General features: G+C 56.2%; 1 protein-coding gene across 1 annotated transcript; it reads left to right on the top strand.

Annotated features, from left to right (window-relative positions):
* The first annotated feature begins 355 nt into the window (after positions 1-355).
* On the top strand, positions 356-26,164 carry EHD3 (EH domain containing 3). The gene is made up of 6 exons (XM_006731610.3): positions 356-1,102; positions 9,860-10,036; positions 12,828-12,925; positions 20,280-20,692; positions 21,345-21,509; positions 23,971-26,164. Exons 1-6 carry the CDS (start codon positions 876-878, stop codon positions 24,496-24,498), a joined length of 1,608 nt encoding a protein of 535 aa, XP_006731673.1. The 5' UTR covers positions 356-875; the 3' UTR covers positions 24,499-26,164.
* The last annotated feature ends 573 nt before the right edge of the window (positions 26,165-26,737 follow it).

Below are 26,737 nucleotides of genomic sequence, written 5' to 3'. Positions count from 1 at the left end.
TGCTAGAGTACCTGTCTTCCTAAGGCATTGGCCTCGGTAACTAAAGGAAAGGCTAGGCTATTCAAAAGCAAGGAGAGGGTGGAGCGGGTCAGCTCTGTCTTCACAGCTGTCCCTGAGAGGGCGCTGTTCCCAAATCAAACCTCCAGAGGCCCGGACCGAAATACCGGAGCGTTCCCACAGGACTCGGCATCCCTCCCTTCCCAGGCTGCGGTCGCCGGTCCCCCGCGCGGAGCGCCTGCCCACACACATGGCGGCGCCCTGCTCAGCTTCTCGGCGCCGGGCCCGGCTGGCCTTGCCAGTACTCGGGGACTTCCTCCGCGAGCCCGCTTCCTGCACGGCTGGCATTTAAACCGGCGCCTGGGGCTGCGGGCTGCGGCTGCGGCTGCTGAGCTGTCCGCGGGCTGGGCCACGCCGCCGCCCCTCCTGAGCCGGCCGGGCGCGCAGGAGCCGAGCCGCAGCATCCGCTCGCCGCACCGGGGCCAGGGCTGGAGAAGTCGGGGGAGAGGAGGGGCAGGTCGGGGACCCGGCATCGCACCCCGGCATCTGGCAGTTTCTTTGCAGGTTTGACTTTAATTTCCGAGATCGCAGCCTTTCTGCCCCGCTCTGATTATTTCTCCTCCCCACCCCGCCTTGGCCGCTGCTGGCAGCTGGCGCTGGGCTGGGCCCCAGGAGCTCGGGCCGGGTGCGCTCCCGCCGCCCCAGGGACCGCCCCCCCTCCCCGCGCCGCGCGTCCGGCCATGGTGCGGCCGAGCCCCGCGCTCGCGTGAGGCGGCGGCGCGGCTCGGAGCGGCGGGCCGGCCCTGCGCGGCCTCTAACCCCCGGGAGCCAAGGGCGCCGGCCGCGGGGCTGCGCGCGGGGGGCGAGCGGCGGCCGCGATGTTCAGCTGGCTGGGCTCCGATGACCGCCGGCGGAAGGACCCCGAGGTCTTCCAGACGGTGAGCGAGGGGCTCAAGAAACTCTACAAGACCAAGCTGCTGCCCCTGGAAGAGCATTACCGCTTCCACGAGTTTCACTCGCCTGCCCTGGAGGATGCCGATTTTGACAACAAGCCCATGGTCCTGCTGGTGGGCCAGTACTCCACTGGGAAGACCACCTTCATCAGGTGAGCCGGCCCCGGGGCCCTGGCAGCCCACCCCGCCGCCCAGCGCCTACGGCCTCCGTTCACTCCCGGGGGCCCCTCCTGCCTGGGGACAAGCGGGAAGCCTTCCGTGGAGGGCGCTGAAGACATTCTGCTGTGTGTGTGTCCAAAGCTTACCTCCCCCCACCCCTCATTTCACTGCTGGTCCCCCACCCCTTCCTACCTAGTGCCTCGCTGCTGGACTTAGCCCTTGGCTCCAGAGGTCGGCTTGAAGAAGTTCAGGGCCATCCGTATTCTCCCCATTTTGTGGATGATGAAACTGAGGCCCAGGAGGCCCAGTGAGAAAACTCCTGGTCACAAGAGCACCTTATGCTGGTTGGGGGTGCCTCACACCCTCACTTTTTAGGGGCAAGCCCTTCATGGCCAGGACCACCTCCCTTGCCTTCTTAAGGGCTCAGCCACTCACGTGGGGGTTTTGCAGCTGAGGAGGTGGGCTGGGGACTCTGTGGCCCCTGCTGGGGCAGTGCCACTGGTCCTTCTTTTTATCAGTTTCCTTCTCCGAGCAGAGTTCCTACATAGATCTCTTGGAGACTGGACAGAAGCAGTGTCAGAAGCATAATGTTTTTTTCTTTTCCCTTGTTTGATCTTAATGGCTCAGTAATAACATTAACGTCTTTTAGAGGTGCAAGGGACATGGGCGGGTGGGTCTCATCCAGCCCCTTGACTTGGCAGGTGTAGAGGGGTTAAATGACCGTCCAAAGCCGTGTAACTGAGTAGGAGGCCCACCTGGGATGCTGAGGTGCATGGGAGGAGATGCTTGGCTAAATGCCCGTGGCGCTGAGAGTGAGTCATCTATTCCCTTGAATTACAGAATCCTAGGGCCAGAGGGAAACTCAAGGAGTCAGCTTGTCCACCCTGCACTCAGAGAGGTCTGTACATTGTCCACCAGAGTGACGACCATCTTTCCTATCTTTCCAGGACAGGCCTCTCTCCAGTCCTCAGTCCACACAACCCCCAAGGCCAGGCGGTTTCCTTTGGCCTCATTTACAGTCATTGCCAAGCTGTTGCAGGTGCTTTGTGGCCCTCTGTTGAGTCAGACTCCTGTAGTGTGGCCACGGGGGCAGCGGCCCCCAAAATCAGTGGTGCTCATCTCCTGCAGGAGGCTTCAAAGCAGGGTGCTCTTGTTTCCATTCAGATCAAATCTTGTTTCCATTCCAGTTAACTGAGCACCTGCAACATGCAAAGCACTGTGCTTTGTTCGGCAAGGAGAGCAGAAAAGTTAACAGTCTGGTTACTAATTTTCTAGATACTAATTTTCTCTAACACCAAGCTTGTACCCAAGCATTCTGGGAGCAGGGCTTGCACCATGCTAACACGTCATGTCTGAACAGAACACCAGATCGGCGTTGCCTTTGTGGGGTGGACAGCCTTGGGCTCAGCGGCTTTGAGGGGCTGAGTGATTTCTAAAGAAGTTAGGTTCCGGGGGTGGGGGGTGGGAAGCTACCGGCTTTGGATATCTTATGTTGTTAGAAAGACAAGGGCTCTTAGCAATGGATCTGATCCATTGCTTTCTTAACTTTTTAAAAGGTTAATATATCCTTTGAAAATCTGTCGAAAGCTGTGGCCCTATCTTTAGGAAAATGCACATCCATGTACACAAAAATGCACAAATTGACATAGAATCTCAGAGCGAGAACCCCTGATCGAATCCATTTCCCTTGGTTCATGAAGCAGCCTTTGCTGCCAAAGGCACTTCCGGAGCTCCCTAGGTTCTGTACCAGGTTTCCTTTGTAATCCCTGTCCTCCAGCTGGCCTGGTTTGTGCCCCACGGGAAGCGCAGGCCTTTCACAGATGGCTCATTGCCCTTGCAGCAGCCCTCCCTAGCCCTCTGGACACACCTGGGTTATAACTCCCAGGACATGATGTAGAGCTTCTCCTTCCGGTAGCACCAGATCTTACAACTGTGCCTTAGCTCCCTGGGGGCCTCGCCTGGGGTGGAAGCTCCTGGAGGCTCCCAGGAAATGTTTACAGAATGGGAGGGAAGATGGGGAAAGGCGAGTGTCTCCGGGAGGCAGGATCCTGGAGAGGCAGACTTAAGTACCTCTTGCCTGAGACACTCTCCTGGCTTTGCCTGAGTCATGCTGGCTGTTAACTGGGTCGAAGGGAGTGGCAGAGTTGAGTTGCCATAGATTTTTCCTTATCTGAGGGAGACAGGAAGGCGGGGAGAGGCAGATCCCTCGCTTTCTTACCCTCCAAGTACAAGGGTTCTCCCTCCCCACTCATGTAGTAACTGAATTTAGCTCCAGCATCAAAAGCCATCCCCCCCTCGAGGGAGAGTCCACCAGCAGGGTAGGAGGGGTTGGAGCATGGGGAAGTCCTCCAAAACCAAATTACATATATTCCTCCTTTTCATTAAACCCACTAAACAGCTATTTTTCCTCCCACTGGAAAATGTAGACAAGAATAAATTTGAGGAGGAAGAAAAAAAAAAAAAATCACCCAAAAGCCCATGACTCAGGGGAAACCATTTTAAATATCATGTATATAGATAGATATAGATATTTATATATCTATCTTTCCAGTGTTTTTAGCTATTTTATAACACAATTGAGATCATGCCGTAATGTAATTCTGTGTGCTAATTTATTTCACTTAGAAAAGGAGCATTTTTTCCTGTAACTTTAAAAATCTTGGTAAGCATTATTTTTAAGAGCCGCATGATATTTCGCTGTATGTGTATGCAATTATTCATTAACCAGCCCACTTATTTTGGATGCTTTAGGTCATCTCTAATTTTTTGCTATTGCAGAATCACTCTGAATACCTCTATGCATATTTTTCCACACATTGGACTGTTTTCTCAGAGATTCCCAGAAGTGAAATCACTGGGCCAAAGGTTGTACCGTTTCATTGTGTTTTTAAATTTTTCTGCTTTTTCATTTGGATGTTAAGAATCCTATTTCTGAGTTGCTTTCCAAGAGAGTGAGTTGATGCAACACCCCTTCCCCAGAGCGAAGAAGGCCCCCCCTTGGGGTAGCCCAGAGTGCCCCCCGCCCTCTCCTGCCCCTGCTGCTTGCTTTGAGCACAGTGATTCGTAGCAACTCCTGTCCCTGGACTAAACCTGTGAGGGACGTTTCCCTCGGAAACAAAGACCTGCCTCTTCATTTCCTGGCCCTTGGCCCTTTGCCTCCCGACTGCCCATCCACTTTCAGTTATAGGTACTTACCACAGCGTCTATTTCTCGTCTCAGGAAGAACATGCAGAAAGGGACATTCTTCTAATAACTAATTAATGTGCTCTGATCTCTGCCTGAAATAACTTCCCTGGCCTGAGGCCCGGCAACCCAGAGTAATAACACTAAACAATAAATTGGCCTGCTGGCTGCTGCCTCCACACAGACTGCCTCTTCGTGTACAGTAGCTCTGTGTCCCTCTAGCCCTGGCAGCCCTCCTCAGCCTCTGCTGTGTGCCCCCCTTCGTTCTTCCTCTCCCTGGCCCGCAGCCTCCCACCACCCCCTCCGTGCTCCCTTGCACACGTGGCCCCCTGGTCACCAAGGTGCATGGCGGGCGGTCCCAGAGCCCGGGACTGGCCCAAGCGCTCTGGTGGGCTGGGAGGGAGGCCCGGCCGCGGCAGAGCTCAAGTAGAGGACCAGGGGATGGAGTGTGCGGCCTGAGGCTGCCAGAGCGAAGCTGCCTGGGCCTCTACAGGGAGGTCTGGGCTGGTCGTGAGGACCTGAGGCCCTTCTACGATGGGACTCAGACTCTCAAGTATGAGCACGGGCTGAGGTGGGGGTGCTCCTCAGTGGGCCCTTGGACCTCCCACACTTCTCAGGGAGCTCTCTGTGTCCTCCCACGAAGGTGACTCAGCATTTAGCTGGGTTATGCCATCTTTCCTCACAACCCCGACGTCCCCACTGCCCAGGCCTCATCCCTGGCTTTACAGCATCTCACCATGTGAAAGATGATCCTCCAGAAAGCCAAAGGACTAGGGAAAGGGGCCACCGTTCCAGGTAGACCCCCTGACCTCTGCCGGGTCTGTCCTGCCAGCCACAGTCCCTGCAACATCTCACTCCTGTCCTCCCACTGTGGTCAGTGGACGCCCTTCTATTGGGGCTGTGTTCTACTGGTCCCTAAGTGGGGGTGGGTGGGACTCTGCCCACCTCTTACAAGACCTGAGTGTTACTCAAGGGAGCAGACAGCCCTAGGCCAGAGGAATGAGTCCACCTGCCTCAGGTCTGGCTTCAGATCTGCCTTGAACTTCCGGTGTCTGGAGGTCATCAGGAGAAGCATTTACTGGCAGGAGGGGACCTCTGGAGAAAGGCCTCCATCCCATTCCCATTGACAGTGGGGTAAGGCCATGGAAAGAACACAGCCTGGCTTAGCTGAATCCAGGCCCTCCAGTACTGGCCAAGAGACCTCGTCAGGAAGGCCTAACCTGTCCACACGCCAGCCTCCTCATCTCTGACGTGAGACTAGCAGCAACCACCTTGTAGGGTCTCTCTCCCGATTAGGAAGGGAAAGAACCAATGTAGCACCAATTACATTGCAGACACCGCGCTTGGGGCTTTATCCTTCACTCTCCTCTTTCTAGCTGATTCTCTAAGCAGAGGCTTAGAGGCTGGCCCTCAGGAGGGTGGGGGGAGCTCTTGTCCAGCTCCACCCACAGTTGGGGGAGGGAAAGGGGAGGGAAGTGAGGGAGTGGAGGATCTTGCCTCTACCTCCAAGGGCTGAAGAGGAGTGGGGAAGGGGACTGTGGGCGGTGCTGGGTCGGTCGTGGACTGGGCGGGCGGCCTGTCACAGGGTGGGCACAAGAAAGGGAGCCTAGTGGGCCACGGGGCTCCTCTGTGCTGAGGTCCCTTTGTCCATGGCAGAGCTGATTCAGCCCGCAGCATGGCCATCAAGAGTCTCCCATCTCCTATGTCACTTTGTGATTATGAGGTGCTTTCCGGTGTCCCTAAAACCTCCTGAAACAAGTATTACCCAACAGAGTATTACTGTTTTTGTTTTTAAGATTTTATTTGAGAGAGAGAGAGAGAGAGAGAGCACGCATGTGCAGGAGCAGGGGGAGGGGCCGAGGGAGACGGTGAAGGAATCTCAAGCAGATTCCCCACTGAGCAGGGAGCTCAACATGGGCTCAATCCCAAGACCCTGAGATCATGACCTGAGCCGAAATCAAGAGTCAGACACTCAACCGACTGAGCCACCCAGACGCCCCAGTATTACTGTTTTGACCCTGTTTCAAAGCTAAGAACCCAAGGCTTGGAGAGACCAAAGATACAGGTATACAACACAAATACCTGTAACACAGAGCAGAAAGTGACCTGTGCATTTAGAGTCTAAAGATACGCAAAGTAAGAGCCACAGCCCGAGGTCTGGCCCAGCTGTTGTGGACATGGATACTTTGGAGGCAGACTGGGTTAAGATTCTTGGCTCCCTGCCTTTACCCTGGATGCTTAGGTCACCAGTAAAGCAGGCCACATGCCTAGATTGCCAGCCAAGCAGGACACACACAAAAAATGAGGGAAATGCTAGAAAATAATTTGCTTTAAAAGATGTGAAGAAAAATTGTCCTCATGGGAAAAATCAGAATCGCGTGGGACTTCCTGGCACCTCTCTTACAGTGTAGTATTTATTAATTTTGCATTGGATGGCCAGGGGGCGGCGGGGGAGCTGTACCAAAATCTTTTCCACTCCTAGCCCCTCTGAATATTGTTCTTTGGCCCCAGAGGGGGGCCGCCTCTCTCTCAGTTCGCTCACCTGCAGCACGGAGTAAGGCCGCCATCCCACGGCACTTCCGGGGCCGATGAAGTGAGGGCATTCGGGGGAAGGTCCCTGAAGGACACCTTCCACACCACTGGTGCTCGGCCTGCCCGTCCCTCTGTATTCTTGTGTGGCCCCATCTCAGCCACTCCCACCCAGGCTTGAATTAACTTTTCTTTCTTTACACTGCTGTGGGAATGCTTTCGCCCGGAACAGAGGGAATCTGTATCACTGCCCATGGAGAAGCAGCCATGAGATCCCTCAATAGCTTTTTCCTTTCTGGACACAGTGGTGGCTTTGTTAAGGGGGCACTCGGTGCTGCAAGCCCTACCCAAATGTCCCTGAGAATTTACCCAGCCCTGGGTTCTCTGCCCAGCCCGACTGTGTCCCCGGACCTGCTGGTGGCTTCACTGGATTCTGTGTTTCTCCAGGCCCATGTGTGGTCAGCAAATTGGGGGTCACGTGGGTTTAGCTGAGAGAGCAGGACAGCAGGCCCAGCCGCCAGGCCCTTGCTTGGCCGCCTGAGGCTGTGGCTCTGGAACATCCTGGGAAGTGGCCCCTGTTGTGCTGGGAAGCGTCACCCTTTTTTCATCAGCTGGTACACCGCATCTCTCCTGGGGCTGGAATCTGAGGCGCCCATGTCTGGAAGATACTTCATCACAGCATTTGGCCCTCTGCAGGCTGGGCATTCCTGTGTGTCTCGAGCCTGTTTCTTTCCACCCGTCTGTGTGTCAGCTGTCCCCGGGGCTTTTGATGACATCCAGCACCCTGCTCCAGGCTCAGACTCACAACCACCACATGCTCTGCTGGGAGGGCCCTGCTAAGGCTTCTCACCCAAGCACACGCGGGACAGGTGCCTCCCCTCCCCCCACCATCACAGGCAAGAATGCATGGGGCTTCCCGGGCAGAGCTGTGACTCTCATAAGGCAGCTTCAGGTTCCAAGAAGGGCCTTGGAGAGCCAGTGGGCCTGGACCTGCTCTGGTCACCCATAGCAACCACTTCTGGGTGCCGCATCCCACTCGTGGAGACTGAGCAGTGCACCCCAGCGGTGGGTGTTTATGGAGATGAATACATTCCTGCGTTTGTGGGCACCGAAGCCTAACTTTCCCCCAAGGCCTGGCCCCTGGCCAGCCTCCTGCCAAACCATACTCCTCCTCTGAGGCCTTCCTGTCCCACTCCTCCTTCTGGTCCCCTGTGGGGCTCAGCCCTTTCCCGTTTCCTGGTCCAGGGACCTAAGGCAGGAAAGGAGACTGTGCATGTAGTGGTTAGGAGCATGAATTCTCAAGTCCGAGTGCTGAGGTTCAAATCCTAGCTCTGCTCTTCACTGACTACATATCCTGGGGCACATTGTTTGCCCTCTGTCTCCTCCTTTTCACAATGACTGGGAATCTCGGTGCCAGTAGTTTAAGTGCTTAAGTTCTGTAGCTGACATGACCCTCGGAACACCCCATGAGGTGGGTTTTCTTATTAGACCCATTTGATGAGAAGAATCATAGTGCTCACATCCGAGATATGAAGATGAAATGAGATAATCCCTGGAAAGTCTAGAACGGCGTCTGGCACATCGCAGGTGCTTAATAAATCAGAACTGTAATCTCCCATGTCATGGAGGAAGGGGGTGAGTTTCCCTTCTGAAGGGCATATCCCTCATGGTTAGAGAAACAGGTCGCTGGCCCCGGGCTGCTGAGATTCCCTGCCTCGCCACTGGGGCCCTGAAGAAGGTGTGTTTGAGAAAGCCAGACATGCTGTCCAAGTGTGCACCTGTTGTCATTTATTCTCATCACAACCCAAGGGCCAGCTCTCAAAATGATCCTCTGATAGGAGAAGATCCTGCCCTCACACCTGGATTCTTGGGCCGTCTTGGAGGAAGATGAGGGGCTTCCCAGGGCAACTGAAAACCCTCCAGTGCGGCCAGGGGTGACCTCCTGGGTACTGGCTGTTTAACTTGGAGACAGCCACATAACCCTACTAAGCCTCAGTTCCCTCAGTACCTGCCTGTAGGGCCGATGTGAAACCCGAAGAAGATAATGTTCTCCTAGTGATCAGTGTGATGTCTGGCAGGTGGAAATGCTACTGAGTGTCAGTGGATGTATCAGTGAAATGGGAAGGTTGGTCTAGAGCAGGTTGTCAACCCGGGCTGCATCTTAGAATCAACAAGGGAGTTCCTAGAAAGGACCAGTGGCCAGGCATCCCCCCTCTCCCCCCAGTCAGCAGAGCAGGACCTCGGGGGTGGGGCCTGGGCACCATTAGCTGGAGCTGGACGGTAGCTCGAATGCACCACCAGGGCTGAGGACCACTGGTCCAGGAGGCTTCCACCTTCCTTCTCTTCATTCTTGGGCTCACCATGTTTGCTCTTGACTTCTAAAAGGGGCTGTGGAGAGGAGCAGGGGCCTTGGGCTCTCCCTTCCCAGACCTGGAGAAGAGCAGAAAGAGACACCTGCCACCTCCAGCCACAGCCTAGTCCTGACGCTAGAGGGCGAGACCAACAGTCTTAGATGGGATAGAGACCGACTTTTCACAGTGGGCCCTTCACACTGTATGATGTGGGAGGTGTTTTGATATTTTATATTAAATGACTGACTAACCAGATAAAGAAATACGGACCTATGGAAAGCCATCAGAGTCTATGGATGGTCTCATTCTGACCTTGACTTTGTGTAGGTACTTGAGCAAGGGACCTTCGTTGTAAAGTCCACTGTACTCTGCAGGATTCAGTCTCAACCCGTGCTTGTTGCTGAATCCAAATCCTGGTTCTCCCTGCCCTGCCCCAATTACTGATTTCAGGGAGGAAAAAGATAAAAACCAAGAAGCACAGATTAGATATTTTAAATTCAGCTAATATCCCACTTCCTCCACAGAGGTCTTTGGATTCCCCATCCGTGGAAATCTGTCCCTGCCATGAAATGTCATTGCTGTTCACCTGCCCTCTGCCATGACTCGCATCACCACCTGCCCATGGCAGAGGTCCGGCTTTGCTCTGCGAATGGAACCCCTGCCTGATGGCTGTGTCCCTTCCGCCAGGTACCTCCTGGAACAGGACTTCCCCGGCATGAGGATTGGGCCCGAGCCAACCACTGACTCCTTCATCGCTGTGATGCACGGACAGGTGGAGGGGATCATCCCTGGGAACGCGCTGGTGGTGGATCCTAAGAAGCCTTTCAGGAAGCTGAACGCCTTTGGCAATGCCTTCTTGAACAGGTGCGTGCTCCGAAAACACTCATCCTAAGCGTTCTCTTCTCTTCTTCTTGCAGTTTGAGAAGGAAGGGACGGCGTCTTGGGAGCCTCAGTGCCTTCTCCATAACCACTGTCTCTTGATTGTCCCTTTCTTGCTGGGAATGTAACTGAGTCAGTCACCACTGATTAGGGATGTAGGAATCTGGGCTAATTCCTCCTGATCATGAGCTGGGAAGGATACACCAGTTAAATCACATCCCCCTAATCTGCACCTCCCTCCAATAAAAGCAGAGAGGGCTGTACTGTGTCAGTCCCAGCTCTCTTGTATCCAGTTGACCGTTGAACAACACGGATGTGAACTGCGTGGGTCCATTTACATGCGAATTTTCCACTGTGCGGTGTAGGTTGGGGGGATGGACGCCCCTCACCCCTTATTGTTCGGGGGTCAACTGTACTACAGAGGGGATTTGCATCCAACTGGAAGGAGGTAGAGGAAAGTTCCTCTCTGTTCCTGGACATTGTCTTTACTGGATGGAAGGAACCCGGGGGTGAAGGCGGGAGCGCTGAGTGTGAGTATTGCCTCTCCTACTAAACTCACCGTGTGACTTGGACAGGTCACCTCTCCTCCCCTGGGACAAGTGTAAGCCTGCAGACACCAGGGTCGTTGGGTCCGTTTGAGGAATGAAAGCTGTAGGCGGTGCGTGGCAAGCTGACCCTGCCTTCCCGTCATTATTCTGCCTCACCAGGACGCATGCTGACCCTGATCACCTGCTGCTACAGATGCACGCCACAAGTTTGCGTGCGCATTGCACCTAAACAGTGTGACCTACTGTCTCTAATAGGAGGTATTTAGAGTGAAAGCAAGAGCGATGGGCTCTGCCTCAGACGGTCCTGGGTCAAAGTCCTACCAAAGAGCACCATGGATCTTAGATTATCTAATGTCTCTGTGCCTCACTTCTCCCATCTGTGAAATAGGGCAAGAGAAATATCCTTCTCCAAGGCAAGAGGACTGATGAAGCCTCTGTGGAAAAGTTGGCATTGGATGTGGGTGTTCAATGATGAGTGAAATGATGCTGAAAGGGTAGGGGAAAAGGGCATTTTATGTAGAGAAAAGTGGGGGGGAAAAAAACCAACAAGCAGAGAGGAAGGAAAGAATACGGCTTGCTGCAGGAGCCCTGGGACCAGAAGACAGGGCGCTATGAGACTTGAGCTTTTCTCCAGAGGCACAGGAGCTGAGCGGACCCTACCAGCTCTTCCCCATTCTCACTTCCCTTCACAGCCAAGTTTCCAGACCTCACCTCCTCACTTCTCCCTGTTTCCCCATCACAGCACCCATGGGAAGGTCACCCTGACCTCTCAGTGATCAGGGGCTGTGGACACTTCCCTCCCTTTCCTTACCCCGCCTCTCTTGGCTATCAGTCCCTCTTGACCCCTGTTCCCTCTCAGCTCCCTGGCCCTCCTCCTGCCTCCCTGGCCAGGCCCTCTCCAGTCTGCTCTGTCCCCTTTCTCTCTGGCTCCTGTGCCCTGGTGTCCCCCTCAGTGGGGCCCACCCTCAGCCCCCTGCCCCTGTTACTCCAGGAGCTCAGCCTGGGGGAAGCCTCCGCCACAGCCCCTGCCCCAGACACCAGCCCCGTGCACCTGACCACCTGGTCACCAAGTGTCCAAAACCCAGGTCACGCCAGCTTCAGCAAAATGAGGAATTTTTCGTAGACTACTTGAATGGGCCATAGAGCCTAAGGACCAGAATGAGGCTGGGCCTTGGGAATAATGGAAGCCATGGGCCTCAATAGGACAGGGGCTTTGTCCTATTGGTGGACTTTCCCACCCCATAACCTAGTCCAGCGCCAGGCACGGGGCAAGCCCTCCACACATACTTGATGAACCGAACCGGGCTTGCTGACAACCATCCTATCTGACTGAGTCACTCTTTTGCTTAAAATGTTCCTCAGCATAAATGGGTTTCTGTTGCCCTCAGTATAAACTCCGAATCTCTCAAGGCCCTCGTGAGGAGGCTGGAGGGGCCTCCGCCTCCCTACCCAGCCCCACCCTGGCCGCTCCAGCCTCCTGTGGGCAGCCTCCCCTGATTCCCTCTTCCTTGCATCTCTGGCCTGCTCCCCTCCCCTGCATCTCTGCTGCCACCTCACTGGGCAGCGGGGCCCAGTGTACCGGAGAGAATAAGACGCCTTATGAGTTTCCACCAAAACTGGCATCTAAGAGAGGAGGCTTGAAGTAAGAAGGACCTAAGTTAGGTTTACCAATTTGTATTTTGAGACTTCAGGATGCAACCCTAGAAATATTTCCTTTAATAAGGCTTGACCGCTGTCTTGATAGCAGGGCATCTGGAAGCCCAAATAAATGTTCCTAGGTGGCATGAGCCATTCATGAAGGCCAGCTCCCGTGCCTCCTCCAGGAAGCCATGCCTGGAAGCCATCTCTCCACCTTGGACTTCCCGAGCTCTTCCCCTGACCTCCCTCAGACCACTGGCCCCATTTCACCCCATACTGTGGTTGCCCGGGCCACACCTCCTCTCCCCATGAGGCTGTGCTCCTTGGGGGTGGAGATTGAGGTTTGGGCATGTTAGGGTCCCTGACAGCAGGGTTCACAAGTGGAGGACTGCAGCTGTCTCGGGATCACCCAGGGAGCTTCCTCAAAATACAGCTCCTGGGCCTAGTGCTGGGGCTGAGTCTGGCCCGGAGCCTGGGAGTCTGCATGAGAAGGCAGCCAGGCTTCTGCACCTCCGCCCCAGGGCTGGGACGTGAGAGGGTGCGTGAGAGCCAATGAGAGGACAGCGCAGGCTTGCTGTCGCCCCATGCAGGTTCGTGTGTGCCCAGCTGCCCAATCCCGTGCTGGAGAGCATCAGCGTCATCGACACTCCGGGCATCCTCTCTGGGGAGAAGCAGAGGATCAGCCGAGGTAAGCGAGGCACCGGCTAGGATTGGCTCTGGCCCTGTGCTGTGTTCTTTCTGGTATGTTCCCTTGCTTCCAGCCTATGAGATAGACCCCCAGTCCTTGCTGTACCTTGATGAGCTGGCACTGCTTCGTGTGCTATGTGGAACAATCCTAGGCAGGGGGCAGAGGACAGTTCGGGCCTCGCTTAGGAGATAGCTGGCCTCAGTCTTCTCATCTGTAAAAGGAGACATCAACATCTGGCTTACTTCATTGGGTTTATTCATTCTGCAAGAGGCACGACTGTGGGCCAGACCCTGGTTTGCTTCTGAAGTTCCCATAGTCCCCGGCCTGGGGAGCTTGCCGTCTGCAGGGAGGGCGAATGCCTGCAGAGAGCTTCAGCCCGGGAACGTGAGGATGGGAGCACGCTCTGGGGTGGGAGAGTAGGGAGCTGGGTATGTAACAGCACTTTGAAAACTGTTCACCCCGGACAGATATGGGGCGACTGCTCACCGGGAGGTCGCTGGGCACGGCAGCGAGGAGACAGAACACGCGTGCCAGACGGCCAGCGAGCTAAGCCTGCCTCTGCCACGTCCTAGCTGAGCGAGCTCGGGCAGGGTTCTTTACTTCAGCTATGCACCCGTAAAATGGGGGGAATTGATTCTATCTACCTTCTAGGGTTGTTTGAGGATTAAATACAGGTACGCAGCAAGCTCTGCCGGGCACAGAGCGAGTGCTCAGTAAACCTGAGTAAACAGATCATCGTCACTGGTCTTTTCTAGCTCTAGAATGCTCGATGATGCTGTCCAAAACTCACGTCGGCTCCTGGCCGCCCACCCCAGCCTCTCCTGCCACACCTGCCGTGTGCCCCGGGTAGCCCCCTGCCCTTTCTGTGTCTCCGGCAAGCAAAGCAGGGAAGCCGCTCCCGCCCCAGTCCTGGAGCTAAGAGCTGGGCTGGAGCCAAGTCTGCATATGCAGAAGGCAGCCTCCGGGAACGAAGGGCTTGGGACTGGCAGGCTTCTCTGGGCAGTGGCCTTAGGTGACTGTCTACTGCCCTCCCGCATGGGCCTTGGCCCGCTGCGCTCTGCAGCCAGCCCAGATCTGTCCTGCGGCATGTCTGGGCCAGCGTGATGGGGCCCGGAAGCCCCCTCCTCCAAGGGCATGACCCGCATGGGCCGGCACCTGCTGAATCCCAGGCTCCTGGGCCCCAGGGAGGAAAGCCCACTGCCTCGCGGGCAACAGGCCAGTGCCCCCATGGCTGTGCCAAGGAGGCCCATGTGCCTCCTTGTGTACCGAGCTCGGCCCTGTGGGGGCCACCATGGCCGTGTGAGTGGGCGCAGCCAGGTCTGGCAGCGGGTAGATGGGGAAGACAGCGGGAGAGGCCCTCAGGTCTGCAGCCCGCTCCAGGGCCTGAAGACCCTGGTCTGTCCTGCAGCAAAGACAGAGCCGGTGCCTCAGGACCTCATTCAGCAGCAGGAGGGCCGAGGCCCCAGTAGGAAAGCCCTGCCTCCCCCGCCCCCCCCATTTCACTGAGGAGGTGACACCTGGGACAAGGGGGGGAACAACGGCAGCCAGGCAGGAGGGGCCCGTATTACCACACCATGTAATCAGCAGATATCGATGGAGGGAGTCTGGGGAGCCTGGGCTCAGGCTCCCTACCTCTGGGCTGTCTGGCAGTGCAGGGGCTGAGGAGGAGCTTGTCTGAAGACCTAGAACCCACGGCCCTGGGAAGAGAGGCTCGCCTGCTCTCTCCTCCGGGCCTTCGTGAGCCCCGCGGTGCTCAGTCCGAGCCCTGTGGAGAGGAGGCTTGGGCGGCTCTCTGTCTGGCTTCTATGTGTTTCCCTAAACACTCCCTCCCTCCTTACCAGCCCCTCCCCGCCGCCACCCCAGTTTCATCGGGGGTTCCCCTGAGTTTAGGCCTGAAGGAGCTTCACTGTTTCACACTGGCGGCCTGGGTCTCCTCAAGGAAGGCTCAGGAGAGCCACAACTTCTCAGTCTGAACCGCCTGGGGGTCAGGAAGGAGCCGGGGGTGGGGGTCACATCATGCAAGGCCATGCAGCCTGACAAGTGGGTCCAGAGAGGACTCCGGCCTCTAGGGTATTTTAGAACTAGGATGGGTCCTAACAGGTCACATTTTCTCCCTGAGCCTGTGTCCCCTTGTGTGACAAGGGTTAATGATACCCATCACATGACCTCGTGAGGTTTACAGATGGTAATGAAAACACAGACATCAGCTCTGGGCCTGGATCACAGTGAGCTCCCTTCTTTCCCCATTATCTGCCAGCCAGGGCTGCCTGTTAAACACTGCCGGGGTGATCTATGTGAATGGCCTCCCTTGCGGTTGTACAGTGCACGGCCTGTGCAGCTGTATGTGGCAGCCCTGCTTCCAGGGACATCTGCCCTCCTCAGCTCCTGTGCCGTTCCATTCTTTTCCTATTCTTGTATGTTCTCTCCTGCTTTCATCTTTGGACCTCGGGGGCTGCCCTTGGCAAAGTTGGTTGCTTGGTTTTCTTGCCTGTCCTTCCTATCCCTTCCTACCCCACACTGACCTCTAGAAGTGATGGCCGCATGAATGGTTACATAAGCCAGTTTGTTCTCTGCCTTCCTGAGTTCGTACTATAAATGCAGCTGCTGACAAAAGCCGCCTGTGATGAAAACCAGAGCGGGGAGCTGGGCACTGGCACCGTATCGCCAGCCTGGGGCAGTGCTGCCCTCCGCACTCCAAGGAGCCTAGGAATGGGAGGGCGTCGGACACCCTCAGATATCAGGAAAGTTTCCGGTGTGCAGAGCCTCTCCCATCCTTGCTCACAATCAGCCATAGGACCTAGTAGTTCCAGTTTCTGCCTACACACATGTATACCTTCTCATCTACACACACCCACACCCCCTCCGACCCCACCACACACACACAAGCGAGTGCACGGAAGCAAACGCTCTCCGTATGGCTTCTTGCCTGGGGCCCTCCAAGCTCTGGGTTTGGCTGCACCACAGATATGGTGCTTCATACCCCCCAGCCAGCTCAGGACAGGACAGGGCCCCGTGGGGAGTCCGGCAGACTGGGCACTGCACAAGATCACCAGGCGGAGAGGCGCGTAGAGCCTGAAATCCAGCCCACGCTCCATCCACTGAGCTTCACACCAGGTACAGTGCTGTGTCACCAGCAAAAAGGGGCCGCATTATCAAATCTGCACAGAGCTTTCTCTGGCCTGGTGGGCCCAGGGTGCCACATGCTGGAAAGTGAGCTGTTCCCGAGGGCTCTCCAGGCCTCAGGCTTCAGGAGGAAGGAGCCCTCCAGCCCTGGGCTAGAGCTGGAAAAAGTGTGGTCCTTTCTCAGGGTGTGGCCTCTCCGCCCAGGCCTGGGGCGAGGGGGCGGTTAGGGGGAGAGAGGAAGCAGGGGACATCCGGGAACCTGAGTCCAGGAGGTCCCAGGCCAGCACATGTCTCTGGATAAAGATGCACTGGGACGGGCAGCAGAGGGGCAGGGAGCCAGTTCCTGGAAGTGACAGGATGTGCCCAGCCCCGGCCTCATTACTGGGAAGAAGCAAGGATGCAGCCGAAGTGGGAGGGCTCCGGAAGCCTGAGTGTCCTCACACTTGGGAACCACATTTCCTGGCTCCTTCTCAGCTGGAAATCCCCACAGGCCCCACCTAGAAAAGCCACCCCTTGGGCATGGAGCTCACATCCCTCCAAGGGGACCCCTTCCTGTACAGGTGAGCTCAGCGGGGCCACAGCAGGTAAAACCCACGCCCAGGCCAAAAGCTGGAATGGGAACTCAGGTCTCCTGATTCCCAGTGTAGCGGCTTTTGAGCATATTATCATCTCCTGCTCAGGAAGAGCGCAGGGAGTGGAAAGGGGGCAGACTCTCATCTGCAGTTCCCTTGGGGGGACCTCGGAGGGTCTGGGCTGGTCCTTACAGCCTCATGTCCCTGGCCCGTCCTTGGACTCTGACCGGAGCGGGGCCCGCACTTAGGGACGTCTGGGCCCCAGAGTTACACTGCCCACATGTGGCTCTGTGGGGGGCATCGCGCGGGGCCGAGCAGCCGAGTCCTGACACCCGTCACAAGGGCTCGCCGGCAGCCTCGTGGTCCTCGGAGGCCTGTGCGGAGTCTGCCTGGCCGCTTTCAAGGTTACCTCTAGGAGGCACACAGTGTGACATCTATTCCTCCTTGTCATCTGAATCCTTCCCACATTTTGAAAATTGAAGCACTCTTATTTCTCTTTTGCTAAGATGTCTTTAAATCTCAAAAGAGATCTTTGGGGGCGAGATGGGACCTTTCATGCGCTCAGTCCTCTGAGCTCCAGCCTCACACGTGGCTCTGTCTAAGAAGGGAGTGTGGACAGGAGGCAAGGGCCTGGGTTCCAGTCCCGCCCGTGTGAGCTTGGCCAGCCCCGAAGCTCTCTGTCCCCTCCCTGCCCTGTAAGATGTGTGTGCCCCGTGTACCTCCTGGCAGGCGGACACTTAGGAGGCTCAAATGGATGGTGTGGCTGAACATACAAAGAAATATGCTGTCAGCTCTCTTGTATTTCACTGCAGACTGCAGGAAGCCCGTGGGTGATTGAGGAGTTGCCTTGCTTATTGTGCTTGTCTCATTGATTTCCTCCTGCCTGGCATTACTTAGAAATGCTTTCTTTCCTGTCCTCTGGACCCTGGGGGTTAGTGGGGAGAGCCTCAGATCCCGCAGTCTGCCTGGTCTCTGGGCCTGATGCCTGCAGATCAGATCTCTGGGCGCTAGCAGACTGGCTACCCATCAGCCCAGGGATTCCGGGACGGCCAGCTTCGCCGCTCATTCTCTTAGGGCTTGAGTCTCCCTCCAGCTACGAGTTCATATGTCATGGGCCCTTGCGCTGCTGCAGGTGCTCAGGAGCTCCTGCTGGGGGGTCTCAGAGCCATTCCGGAGACCATGTCAGGGAAGGGGGCCTGTCACCCTGGAATTTAGGGCAGAGCCTCCAGACTGATCCAAGCCCTCCCTCTACTCTTAGATCCTATTGCCATGGGCTCTACCACTGACCCCTTGTTGGTCAGGTGTTATTCTCCCCATTTTACAGCTGAGAAAACCAAGGTTCAGATTTGCTAAGGCCACACACAGAGTAAATGAGAGACCTAGTCCCATGCCCTTTTCCAGCCCGGGCCTTTCAGATGCTCCCATTCCTGGTTGTGCATAAGCCCAGTCCCGAGACAGTCACCTGTCCTGGAGGATGCTAGGTTCTGAACAGCTGGGCGCAGGAGGCTGAGCTCCACAGGAAGGCCACGCCCTCACTGCTCGATCCTCAGCGTCCTCACAGCCAAACCTGGGGAGAAGGCGCCTGGCGCTGCTAACTTCGTGATTGGATAGCACCTGTCAGAGCATGCAGAATTCACAAAAGCGGGAAGGTGAGTGGGAGGCCTCTGGGCTTATAAAATCCCCGAAAATCTTCCCAGAATTGTCCGCCTGTCCTCAGTCCCCAGAGCAGACTTCACACAGGCACCCCAAGGTGAAGACAGAGGCCCACCCCCAGCCTCCTATCTCCCTGTCCTGCAATGGCTTCCTTGTGTGTCCCCAACTTCCGTCCTGCAATGGCTTCCTTGTGTGTCCCCAACTTCCATCCTGCTGTGCTTTCCGCCCTCCACCTCTAGTCTTAGAAGGAGGGAGAAGAGAAGCTCAGAGATCTTCCAGTCCAACCCCCCTGCTTTGACAGGCAAAGAGACCAAGGACCAGAGACAGAAGGCTATTTGCCCAAGAACACACAGCTAGTTAACGGCCGACCAGAAACCCAAAGTGGGCTTCCCAGGCCAGTGCTCCTCAGGTGACCACTTCAGAGCACATCCTGAGTACACCGAGGGGCACCTCCCCCAGGCAAGGGGACAGGAAAGGGCAGGGGGCGGTGCTGCTTTTGCCCCTCCCACCCCAAATTGCCCCCACTCCCCCTCAAGCCTTGGCAGCTGAGCCCCTTCTTGCATGGCTGGTGCCATCAGGGAGTGGAGAGAGTTGGGGTTGGGGGGAGCCTCTTTTCTCCACAGCTTCTCTGGCCTCTTTGCTTTCCTGAGCCCGTGGAGGGGTGGTAAGAGGGCCTGACTCGGGATGGGGGGGACATGAGCTCTGATCTGGTTCTGCCCCCTCCCGCCACACAGCCATGTGCACTCTCTGAGCCTCCCCTTCCTTGTTGGTAAAGTGCCAGGCTCCGGCCGCCCAGCCAGTTAGGACGGGCTGCTCTGGGCTGCTTACAGGGGCAGCAGCATGCTCTCGGGGCCGCCCCACTGGCGGCCTGCACACCACAGCCACAGTCCTGTCACACCAGACTGGGGAATGAGCCCTGCTACCCTCCCCAGCTACCAAGGAAGGCAGGCCTGCTGGGTCTGGGCTCCAGAGTAGCGAAGCTGTGGCCTGCTTCCCAGGGTGGGGCTTGGGGCAAGGGAATCGGGTTGTCCTGGGTCTCTGAGCCCTCTGGCCCCACTCCTGCCCACAGCTCTGAGGGACTGCCTTTGGGAGGTGAGAGCAGCCCTCCACCTGGCTGGGCTGAAGGGAAGAGTAAAATAGCCAGGCCTGGGAGGGAGGGGCAGAGGGGAGCAGGGAAGGGGGTGCAGGCAGCAGGCTCACCTGAAGCAGGAAGGCACAGGCCTCCTGGACTCTGGGAGAGGCTAGCTGGGCCTGGGCCGAGGGCAGGGCAGGGCAGGGCAGGGAGGCAGGGAGGTGGCCAGGTGCAAGACAGCTGTCCTCCGGCCTGCAGGGAGCCCAGGGCCCAGGTGGTCCCGTCCAGTCCTGGCCCCTGCCCCTCAGTGGCTATTTGACTGTCACCTCATCTCTGAAGCTGTTTCCTCCTCCGGAAAGTGGGAGTGGCACTCCTCACCCTGCCTATCTCACAGGGGGCTGTGGGGGTGAACGTCTTGCCAGCCGGAGCAAGCACTGAACTTGGGGTTGGAGAGCTGGGTACCGTGCTCCAGCGGCTGCCTCCTATAAGCAGGGTGGTCTTGGCTGAGTCACGGTGCCACAGTCTCTCGGTGGCACTGACCCAGCCCCTACCTCGTTGCTGGGCACAGCCTGGCCCTGAAGCACTTTGCTGAGCCCCGTCCCTGAATGGTGAGGGCCCCTCCGCCTGAAGAAGAAGACTGCATGGGAACAATGATGTGAACAGCAACTACGTGCTGGGCTCCGAGTGTATCTGGTCCTTAGAATTCCATGAATTAGGCACTGTTAGTGTGCCCATCTATAGGTGAGGGACCACTGGCTCAGAGACACTGAGTAACATGTTCAAGGTCAAATAGCAAGCATGTGGAGGCGCGGGGATTGGAACCCAGCTCTGACTCCCAAGACCGAGTTCTGTGCACGGCGCCTGGCTGCCTCTGCCCGAACCCCTCCCTGTGCCCCGAGCCCCTCCCCCCCTCCTGACCGTCCCTCTGCCACAGGGTACGACTTCGCGGCTGTCCTGGAGTGGTTCGCCGAGCGGGTGGACCGCATCATCCTGCTCTTCGACGCCCACAAGCTGGACATCTCTGACGAGTTCTCTGAGGTCATCAAGGCCCTCAAGAACCACGAGGACAAGATGCGGGTGGTGCTGAACAAGGCGGACCAGATCGAGACGCAGCAGCTGATGCGGGTGTATGGCGCCCTCATGTGGTCCCTGGGCAAGATTGTGAACACCCCGGAGGTGATCCGGGTCTACATCGGCTCCTTCTGGTCCCACCCCCTTCTCATCCCCGACAACCGGAAGCTCTTCGAGGCGGAGGAGCAGGACCTGTTCAGAGATATTCAGAGTCTGCCCCGAAATGCTGCCCTGCGCAAGCTCAACGACCTCATCAAGAGAGCCAGGCTGGCCAAGGTGAGGCTGTCCCCCCGGGAGATGTGCAGGTTGGGGGTGGGAGGGTCAGCTGCGAGAGTGGGGGGCCGCCACCCGCAACCCTGAGCCATCGCCTGCCTGCCTGACAACGTCCTCAAGCCCCTGCTTCGTGGGCACGAGCTGTGCCCACTCGGGCAGCTGGGGGCAGGATAGCCTGGTGGTTATGGTCACAGGCCCTGGTGTCAGGTGGCCAGGTTGGAGCCCTCCTCCACCGTTCTCGAACTGTGGATCCCGGCCCTGGGAGGTCTCTCTGTGCCTGTCTCCATGGCTCTACAATGAAAGGGTGGGAGGACAGAGTAAAATAAGGAAAGGAGCAGCCTCCATCACAGTGCCTGGCATCCTCAGAGTGCTCTGGAAATGTTAGCTGTCGTAGTCATCTTCCTCCTCACCAACCCCATCAGCAGTATTACCATCCCTAGTACTGCCTTTTACCTTAACCTCCCCGTAATCTCGCTCTTCCCTTGTGATCTAGGAAAACAACTCCCCGCTGGAAGCGACAAGCGAGGGCGAGGGGGTGAAATAGGAATGACTGCAGAAGTAACAGCAGGAGGGATTCGTGGGAAGAGATGGGTGAGAGCCACACCCTGGAGGGAAGGAATGGATCCGAAGTTTTCTCTCTGCCCCTGTGTGTCAGGTTCACGCGTACATCATCAGCTCCCTGAAGAAGGAGATGCCATCGGTGTTCGGAAAAGAGAATAAGAAGAAGGAGCTGGTGAACAACCTGGCTGAGATTTATGGCCGCATCGAGCGGGAGCACCAGATCTCCCCTGGGGACTTTCCCAACCTGAAGAGGATGCAGGTAACTGGGGCTCTGGGGCTCCAGGGCAAGGGACAATGTCATGCGAGCTGGCCGAGTGGCCTGACAATGGAGAAGGCCAGTCTTGGCTGCCCCAGATAGAAGCTGACCCAGAATTCGAAGGCAAGGAGATGGCCCCAGGTCTGCCCTCCCTGCTGGATGGCCGGTATCCCAGCAGGTGTCATATCTGGGCCCGGGGAGAACACAAAGCCCCAGTGCTCCCAGTGAGACAGGGGCATCCATGATGTTTGGGGCCTGACACCTCCGGTGTAGGACCTCTCCCCCATCATGGCCACCACAGGCTTGGAGTCCCCAGGAGGCCATGTGAAATGGGAGGGTCTCCAGACCCTCAAGTGCTTACATCTACTCCTGAGCTCCCACTTGGGAGCAATCTGGGACACAAGCCACAGAGAAGCAGAAGTCTGCACAGGAGCTTGTCATCTTAGGGATACACCATGGGCCTCTGTCTTGGGCCAGGGGCCGTAACGCCTGGTTTCTCATGTTATTCCCCAAAGCAGTCCTCTGAGGGAGACCTTTTCATCCTCCTTTTACAGATGAGCAAACTGAGGTTTACAGAGGTAATTAACCTTTGTAATTAATTGCTGGCAGTTTTCTGAGAGTGGTGTTCACACAGGCTGCTAGTAGAAGAGCCTCCCGGCTGTCCCCACAGCCCAAGCAGAAAACTACCACACCATACTAACTAGATCCTCTCTGAACCTCTGTCTCTTCTTCTGTAGTCTGAGGCTCCAGAAGCACCCAGCTTTATAGATGTTATGAGCATCCATGCGATAATGTTTGCAAGGTGCTTAGCACAGAGCCTGGCATGGGCTATGCTCTTAAAATGCAGCGTCCAGTTAGGTAAGACGTCACCCCTGGGGGAAGCTGACTGATGAACACCGGGGACCTACCTGTGTGCACAATCTTTGCAACATCTCATGGTTCTATAATTATTTAAAAAGAAAAAGTTTCTAAGAAGTAGGGAATTGTTTAAGAATAGCAACAGATGTAGTAGTAATATTGTTTGTGCTCCTGCTGCTGATTTTGATCTTGGGCTTGGGAACTTGTTTCTCAGTGTAAGACTGGGGGTTCAGAACGTCAGTGTACTTGCAAATAGCCCTTTTTAGTTTCCTATGTGCTAAAAGAAAGAGAAAACAAATAGGCGTTCAAAGTACACATTTGTCCATGTATCCATTGATTCCCGTAACCACTTACCAGGAGCCAGTTACTGATTTCAGAATCACTTGAACATAATTCAGGTTTGCCCTTCAGCTGTGGTTTACAGTATTTCCCACTTTTAGCCTCTCTTCCTGTTAAGAGTGTCATGATCTGCAAGCCAGCATTTGAGAAGATAACATTTGAAAGGGCCCATCCAGGGCGCCTGGGTGGCTCAGATGGTTAAGCGTCTGCCTTCGGCTCAGGTCATGATCCCAGGGTCCTGGGATCGAGTCCCGCATCAGGCTCCCTGCTAGGCGGAGAGTCTGCTTCTCCCTCTGCCTCTGTCTGTCTCTCTCTCTCTGACTCTCATGAATAAAAAATTAAAACATTAAAAAAACCCCAAAATAATAAAAGTAAAAAAAAAAAAAAGAAAGGGCCCATCCGACCCCATTTCTAATGTGAGGAAGGAATCCTTTCGCATCATAAATGATTTCACCTTCTCATCTGTTTGCCAGTCCCACGGTAGGATCTGTTGTTAGGGACGCTGAACCAGTCATGTAAATGCCCGTCCTGGCGGGGAATGTGTGGGGTGATGGGGTTACTCACCGCGCCCCCTGGAAGACATTAGGATGCCTGTTTGGGAGCCCACCAAACACACCTAGCTGTGGACGGGCTGGGACCTTGGGAGGTTATGCCCGGAGGGCAGGAGGAAGGGCTTTTCTGCTCCTGCCCTGCACACCCCCACCCTCCAGCCCCCACTCCCCTCCCAGGATCGGCCCTGCCTTGGAAGGGAGGTGAGAAATGCAGAAGCTAACACTCGCTCTTGAAATTCAGCTGTGGGTGTTTTCTGAATTTTTCTGCAGTGAACTCGATGTGCTTGTCCCTGAGGCTTCTCCTGTGCCCAGGAACCACCTTGGATAAAGCAGAGAAACGCACAAGCCCTGCTCTCAGAGAACAAAGCATTCAGGAACCACCCTTCAGTAGCCAAAACTAGCTAAAGAGACATTTAATTATTTTCTAGAACATTAAAGGGAATCCAGATAAATGGAGCAAACCAGTATTTGTTCAATTTCCTTTTCTTCCCCAGCCCCTGCACCTGTTCTCTCCTGCAAAATTCCACCCAGAGCCAGTGTGCCTTTTTTTCTCCTCCTCTCTCACATCTTCCAGTATTTCATTATTTTGTGATCGGCTTTTTAGCCTCCAGAGCTGGGAACATTCCAGCATTCACAGAAGGCAGCGTCCCCAGCAAGGGGAAGGCTCTCCTTCCCTGGTCTTCTACCCCCACTTTCTTTTCTCTCCCTCTCCCCAGGACCAGCTGCAGGCCCAGGACTTTAGCAAATTCCAGCCCCTGAAAAGCAAGCTGCTGGAGGTGGTGGATGACATGCTGGCCCACGACATTGCCCAGCTCATGGTGCTGGTGCGGCAGGAGGAGACGCAGCGGCCCGTCCAGATGGTGAAGGGCGGAGCGTTCGAGGGCACCCTGCACGGCCCCTTCGGGCACGGCTACGGGGAGGGTGCCGGGGAGGGCATTGATGACGCCGAGTGGGTGGTGGCCAGGGACAAGCCCATGTACGACGAGATCTTCTACACCCTGTCGCCAGTGGACGGCAAGATCACAGGTGCCAATGCCAAGAAGGAGATGGTGCGTTCCAAGCTGCCCAACAGCGTGCTGGGCAAGATCTGGAAGCTGGCTGACATTGACAAGGACGGCATGCTGGATGACGAGGAGTTCGCACTGGCCAACCACCTCATCAAGGTCAAGCTGGAGGGGCACGAGCTGCCCAATGAGCTGCCCGCCCACCTGCTGCCCCCATCGAAGAGGAAAGTGGCTGAGTGATGGACGGAGGAGGTTCAGGGCAGGCAGGGGTTCGAGGAGATGGGAGAGGAGGAGACGCACATACACACACACACACACACACACACATATGCACACACTCGCACACGCAGATCTTGAGAACTGCACTGCAGCTGAGAGGCGCAGGGTCCCCCAGGCTTCCGGTCTGGTCTTTGGACACATCTCCAAGTTCTCGGTATTGGTAGAAGCAGAGGAGCGCTCCCAGGGCCCCAGGTTCAAGCCCAGATCTCCATGCTTCTTTCCTTCCCATCTCCCACCACCCGGAGACCTGCCTTCTCCCACAGAGGCAGTTCGCTCGCCCATGGGTGGCCCACCCGCCTCCACATTCCTAGGCTCAGAGCAGAGGGAAAAGGCTTCTCGCTTAATCGGCACTGCATTGTTTTCAGTGCTGTCTCCCCCTCTTTGGCTTCCCCATGGGAAGCAGTGCTCCAGGGCTGAGAGATGCGAGGGAAGGGGCTGCTGCAGGGGGCTGGGGTGGGGGGCTGTAGAAGGAAGCATCCTTGGCTGGGTCCCGGACTTGAAGAGACATGGCCCTGAGCTCTGTGCTTCCCCAGGCTCAGACTCCGTCTGCCAGCGCAGACCAGTCCTTGAATCCTACCCCGACTTCATGTCAAAGAATCCCAGACCCGGAGAGAAAAGAGAACAAATTAGCAGGGAAGAAGGCAAAGAAATTGCCCGAAATCGTCAACTCAAAGCCAGTCCAAGTGGCTTTGTTCCACAGATTTTGTGAGGCTCATGTTTTTCTCACCCAGCCCTGATGCTCAGACCCTTCTGCCATTGATCCAGCCCCTCCCATGTGCCGGGAGCTGTGGGGGGTGCTTCACATACATTATCCCATTTGGCCCTCACCAACCCCCTAGGAGGTAAGCCTCAGTCCCGCCCACTTTGCAGATAAGGAGCTTGAGACTCAGAGGAGTTGAGGTGACCTTCCCAAAGTCACAGAGGTCACATGCAGTAGACAGAGGATTCAGAGCCAGAGCCTCAGACCCTTCCTTCTGCTGTGGCCACGCGTGCAGGATCCCAGCATTGCTAGCCACCGCTGCACCACAGGGAACAAGCTGAGCATGCGGGGCACACCTCAGCCTCCCAGGGCAGGCTGCTGAGGGAGGAGGGCCAGCCGGCACTTGGTGCGCCATCAGTCTGGCCATCTGTCCCATCACAGAAGCAAACCGTGCCATCTGGCTACGCAGCCCACGTTCCTAAAATCACAGAAGTCCGACAGCGCCACCGGGAGAGCGGGCTGGCCTGCCAGAGGCTCTTGGCGCCTGAATCATCCCAGCTCAAATGCAGCCACTGGCTCTCATCGCGTGGGACCTCGTGCCAGTTCTCAGAAGGCTAGCGTGAGGGGTCTGAGGTCTGGTCCCTGGCAGGAGCCCCGGCGACTCGGCAGCGTCCTTGGCATACCCCAGCCATTCTCGGTGCCCTACGCCCTCCTTCATGGTCTCTCCCTTGGCTTGCTTTGTGGCCACTGAACCAATCACTTTGTATGCTGTACTCCTACTGTGATGGAAAATAGAAACAAGTATAACTTATTTTATATCTATGTTCAGACTATATAGAGAATATTCTGTGTATCTATGATATGCTTACTACTGCAGTGCATTTGTCATTAGGATTCATGTTAATACAGCACATTTATCCTTTGGTACCTGCTTGGCCACAGAGCATCATTCCGAAGGAGGCTGAGGGGGGCCGAGGGAAGGAGGCTGGGTTCTTACTTGGGGCTCTTGGTGACATCTTTGGAGGATCGGGCTGCCTACAACCAGCGTCCATACACAGCATCCCATTGGCCTGATGCCTCCAGGCCAAGGAGCTCTCCAGGCTGACCTCATGGAACCACCACTTCCTACCACTCTGGAGCGGAGAGGATCCCCAAACCTCTGGGCTTGCTTCTGCACCCACAGGGTTCTCTTTCTCATGAAATGAAGGGGCAAGGGAAGACCAAGGCAAAAAGGTCTCACGTCCCCTAAGCTGAGTGCTAAGTCCAGCAGAGGGACCGTTTCTCAGCTCCCTGCCATTCTTTGAGATGAAGGAGACAGCAGAGGGATGACGTTGCTGTCTCTTTAGTGTAGAAGAAAGGGGTGTCCGTTGGGTGCCCTCGTGCCACCACCGCCTGGACACGTGCCACGTGCCGCTTCCTGCCCCACATGCCCCTGCCTCTCTTCCCTCGCCCTTGAAGACTCCAGCCCGGAGAGATCTGCAAGGCACGGGAATGTATGTT

The sequence above is a fragment of the Leptonychotes weddellii genome, chromosome 10, assembly GCF_054177405.1.
Source record: "Leptonychotes weddellii isolate Sample4059 chromosome 10, ASM5417740v2, whole genome shotgun sequence".
In the NCBI taxonomy this organism is placed as follows: Eukaryota; Metazoa; Chordata; class Mammalia; order Carnivora; family Phocidae; genus Leptonychotes; species Leptonychotes weddellii.
Note: the sequence above shows the minus strand (reverse complement) of the source record. Positions and strands in the feature narration are given on the sequence as shown.